This window comes from Bison bison, unplaced genomic scaffold, assembly GCF_000754665.1.
Source record: "Bison bison bison isolate TAMUID 2011002044 unplaced genomic scaffold, Bison_UMD1.0 scf7180017864138, whole genome shotgun sequence".
NCBI classification, from domain to species: domain Eukaryota; kingdom Metazoa; phylum Chordata; class Mammalia; order Artiodactyla; family Bovidae; genus Bison; species Bison bison.
Window position 1 is genome coordinate 321,004 of NW_011494710.1, and position 4,066 is coordinate 325,069.

The 4,066-nt window shown below is 54.3% G+C and overlaps 1 protein-coding gene across 1 annotated transcript in view; it reads right to left on the reverse strand.

Annotated features, from left to right (window-relative positions):
* GALNT2 (polypeptide N-acetylgalactosaminyltransferase 2) overlaps nt 1-4,066 on the reverse strand; it is a 96,335-nt gene that overhangs the window by 6,507 nt on the left and 85,762 nt on the right. The window contains exon 15 of the mRNA XM_010839945.1: nt 293-412. Within this exon, the coding sequence (XP_010838247.1) occupies nt 293-412 (120 nt within the window). The remainder of the gene's footprint in view (nt 1-292; nt 413-4,066) is intronic.

Genomic DNA, 4,066 nt, shown 5'->3' on the forward strand with positions numbered 1-4,066 from the left:
AGGGGACGCTCAACATAAAGAGACGAATCCAGAGGTGACAGGAGAAATACCTAGGATGGTGAACTCCGGCAGAAGCGGCCCCATAGCAGACGGACTAGCCTGTGTGACACCCATCCCATGCTCCTCACAGTGATCCCAGTGCAGGATTTGCTGGGTGTTCACAGCGTGTCAGGGGCTCCACGTGGGGACACAAGATGGCACAAGTCACAGGTGCCCCCAGTGAACCCCAGCCCCTGGGACCCCAGCACTGGGGCGGGGGTGCTGGCTCGGGCTCGTCCCTACTGGCACCTACCTGCCTGCTGTCGTTCTCCCGGCAGCCCTGCAGCTTTATGAGGGAGCCAGGTGCCCGGTCCACCACGGTCAGGCACAAGTCCATATGCTTCACCGACTTTTCCTTGGTAAGGGCCCATTCCTGCAATACAAACCCGAGGTCAGGGCTCGGCTCATGGGGCTACGGGGTGAGGATGCAGCGAGGAAGGGCCCAAGAAGGGAGGTATGCAGGGAACAGGCTTCAGGAGCCCCAACCAGCTCAGGGCCAGCAAGGGACTTTGTGCCCAAGAGCAGTGTCCAGCAGGAGTGCCAGGAGCTTCGCCTCTGAGCACGAGGCCAACGCCAGTAAGCACTTCAGCCCAAACACAGGCTAGCGCTCCACACCCCATCTTCCATCACTGACTGAGCTGTGAACACTGCAGCCCCAGCTTGTCACCCACGGGTGGACAGTTAGGGCCAACGTTTCCTTGGAATGACTCTGACCTGACACAGGTACAGTTTGGAAACAGCATTTGTGACTGTGGCTGTCCTGTGTGAAATTATAAACCACATACAGCACATTTAGCCTCACCACCAACTACTAAGCCAGGCTACTGATGCTTATGAAGCTCTGTGAGCTCCCTATGAATGGATCTAGGTCTTTGCCCTCACATGGCACAGCCAGCCCTGGGTGCCTAGAATGTGCCTGGCACTGTTCTAAGCCCTTTATACAATAGTCCCACGAGAGGCTATTATTAACTCCATTTTACAGATGAGAAAACTGAGCCAGGAAGTGCTGAAATAACTTGCCTATGATCTTAAAGAATAGACATACATGTGAGCACGCACACACACACACACATACACACACACACACACACACACACACACACACACACACACACCCCTTTAAGAGCAGAGAGCAGAACTCTTTATTCTGAACACTAAACAAGAGCATGAGAAAGGGTAGGAGCTGAGAAGGGGACGCGATGGGTGAATATGACCAGGCAGGAGAGGAGGTAGGAAGCTCTGGGCGGGGCCACAGTAGAGGCAGGAGGGCAGGCTTCTGACCTTCACTCTAGGACTTGATGCTTGCAAAAGGATAAAACCCACATGAGCCCCCAGGATCTGGAGCCCCTTCTAAGTCAGAATCCCTCAGGAGGGGCCCTTTCTGCTGCTTCTGTACCCCTAGGAAAGCTGCTGTAAGTCAATCTGTCTATTCATCTGTCTACTCATCCACCTAGTGACTGTCCGCTGAGTGCCGCACATTTAGGGCATTCTCTGAGGTCTGGACGCATGGCAGGGAACGCACAGGCCAGGTCTTGCTCCCCAGAGGCTCTGTCCCTCGCGGGGAGAGTAGGTATCACCCTGGTGCTTGTGTTGTGTAACATGAGGCACAATTAGGCACTATGCAGAGATTGTTTTCCTCTTCTCTGCTCTCAGGGGATAGAGCTAAGGGGAGGATGCAGAATCTTTTAAAGAAGCCTCATTGTTCCTCATCTAAATCACCTCGGAGCAGATGGTCTGTTATCAGGACAGTGTTAACATCTGGGGGCCACACATGCACCCCCAACCCACTCAGCAGTGAGATATGAGTCCAGCTCAGGGGGTGGGTGTGGGGCAGAGGCTTGGGGCACATCCAGGAAAGGGAGGGAGAGCCCCTGGGCCATGGGGGAGCTTCCTTGTCCCCTGACAGGGGTTCAGACTAGGCAGCCCCCTCGAATCCCTCAGCTTCAACTTTCTCACCCCTGATTAGTGTTTCTCAAAGCGAACTCCAGTAGGAATTCTACGAAAAGTTGCTTCCAGGTCAAGTAAATTTAGGAAACACTGAATTTGGACCATTTGTCACTCTTGCAAATTTACCAGTAGCCTATGAGAGGCTCTGAAAAGTCCCAGAGGAGAAGAACCTGCGTGGCCTGTCTTCCATGGAAGCCCAGAGCCCCGTGCCCACCCAGCCCCGGGGCCCTTGGTTCCAAGCATGCAGCACATTCTCAGAAGGGCTGCATGCTGGGCTGTGAGGGTGGTTCCAGTCTTACAGGAGGCTGTCCTTCCCAGGAAGGCGGGAGGAGTAGGGCGCCTCAAAGCAGCGCCCAGCGCCACGGAGACGCCAGGAGGGGCAGAGCCTGCACCGTCCGTTCTTCTAGGTGTGTCCGTGTGCAACAGGGACACGGAGCTCTGCCTCTCCGTTTAGTGAGAGGACTGATGCGGGAGCCCTCTGTATGCGGAAGGGTTTTCAATTGTTCTTGGAAGCTGCTGGGGGCTTTGCTGATCTCCATGGAAAGCTCACATCTTAATGTTTCTACAGTCTTCCTGCCACTGTATACTTCATCATTTTAAAACAGACTTTACACTGAATCCCAGAAAAACTAATTCAGCTACGCAAACAGCAGAGATAGCTGCCATTTCCTTTTTCTGTTGCATGTTAGTGATCTGAATTTGCAAATAAAGTTCATGAATATTTAAGAAGTACTTTTTCAAGCTGCCACTCTTAAATTTTCCCATTTCCTGTGTGTCTGCTGAAGCCCAGTCAGAAACCAGATGACACATCTTACCCTTTCAAAGCTGGGTCCAATTTTCCATAAGGACGTGCTATTTAATTCACGCATGGCTAGGTGAGTTACAGTGAAATGAAGTGAGAACTTTACACCCTGTTACCCTCACCACATTTCCAGTGCTGGGCATCCACATGTGGCCAGTGGCTGCTGTGCTGTGTGGTGCAGATCTAGAATCTTCTCTTCAGCACACAGAGGACTACAGGGTGGTCTGATCTGGAAAGGGGCTCACTGGGTCCAGGTTGGCCCACGGAGGACGGTGCTCCCTGACTGGGGGTGGAAGTGTCGTGCCGCTTTGCTCTTACCTGCCCTTTTGCATCCTTCCTGCTGGGAAACCCTCCCTGCCCAGCACTCACGGAGGGTCACCCAGCCTGGAGGGCTTCCAAATACCCTGATGCTCTAATCCCAGATTCATGAAATCAGGCTTTCTGTGCGTGGGACCCAGAATCCATGCTTCCCCAAAGTTTCTGGGCTCTTCTGCTGAGAGCTAGGGAGGTAGCCCGCTTTGGGATATGAGCTGGAGCCGGCTGGAGGCTGTCTGCTCCCCACGTCCCGCCTGTCACAGGTCTGGACAACCACAGAGATGACACCACCCGGAGCAGACAGGAGGCCAGGAACCAGAGGCTGCCATCTGTCTAGACATTTTCAAGAGGCTGGGGCACAGCCAACTTCACACAAAGGCAGGCACCCTCTTTTGAAAATGGTTCCATTTAAAGAAGACTCTGGGATACACTGAGCTCAAGTGACTTTTTTTTCCAATGGCAGGCCCCCTAAGAGTAGATGACAGCACCCAGCACTGCCCAGCCATTTTTGTGTCCAAAGCCCTCATTTTACCACATACCTGTTATCAACTCACAGGAAAACCACTTTCCAGAACACTGTCCTCTGGGAGACAGGCCACAGCTGGGCCTGTCAAGTCCTCACTCACCTCCCTCCTTTCCCACGAGGTCAGAGCTGTGAGTGTTCACATCTAAGCTTATCATCTAACGGGCAGCCCTAGCAGCCATGGGTAAGCACCTGCACGCAGAGACCTGGGCAGGCGTAGATGCAGACAGGTGCCCGGGGATGAGCACACGGCCCGGGGCATCAGTGCAGAGAGGAGGACGGTGGGAGGGGAGACCCAGGTCGCCCGCCCTGTGCACCAGAGCCTGCCCAAGGCTGACCACAGCTCCAGGAGAACGTCCCCTCTGACCCCGAGGCCAGCTGTGAGTGGTGGCCATCTCAGGAGGAGGGCGGTGAAAGGAGGTGCGGCCTCAGGCCCCTCA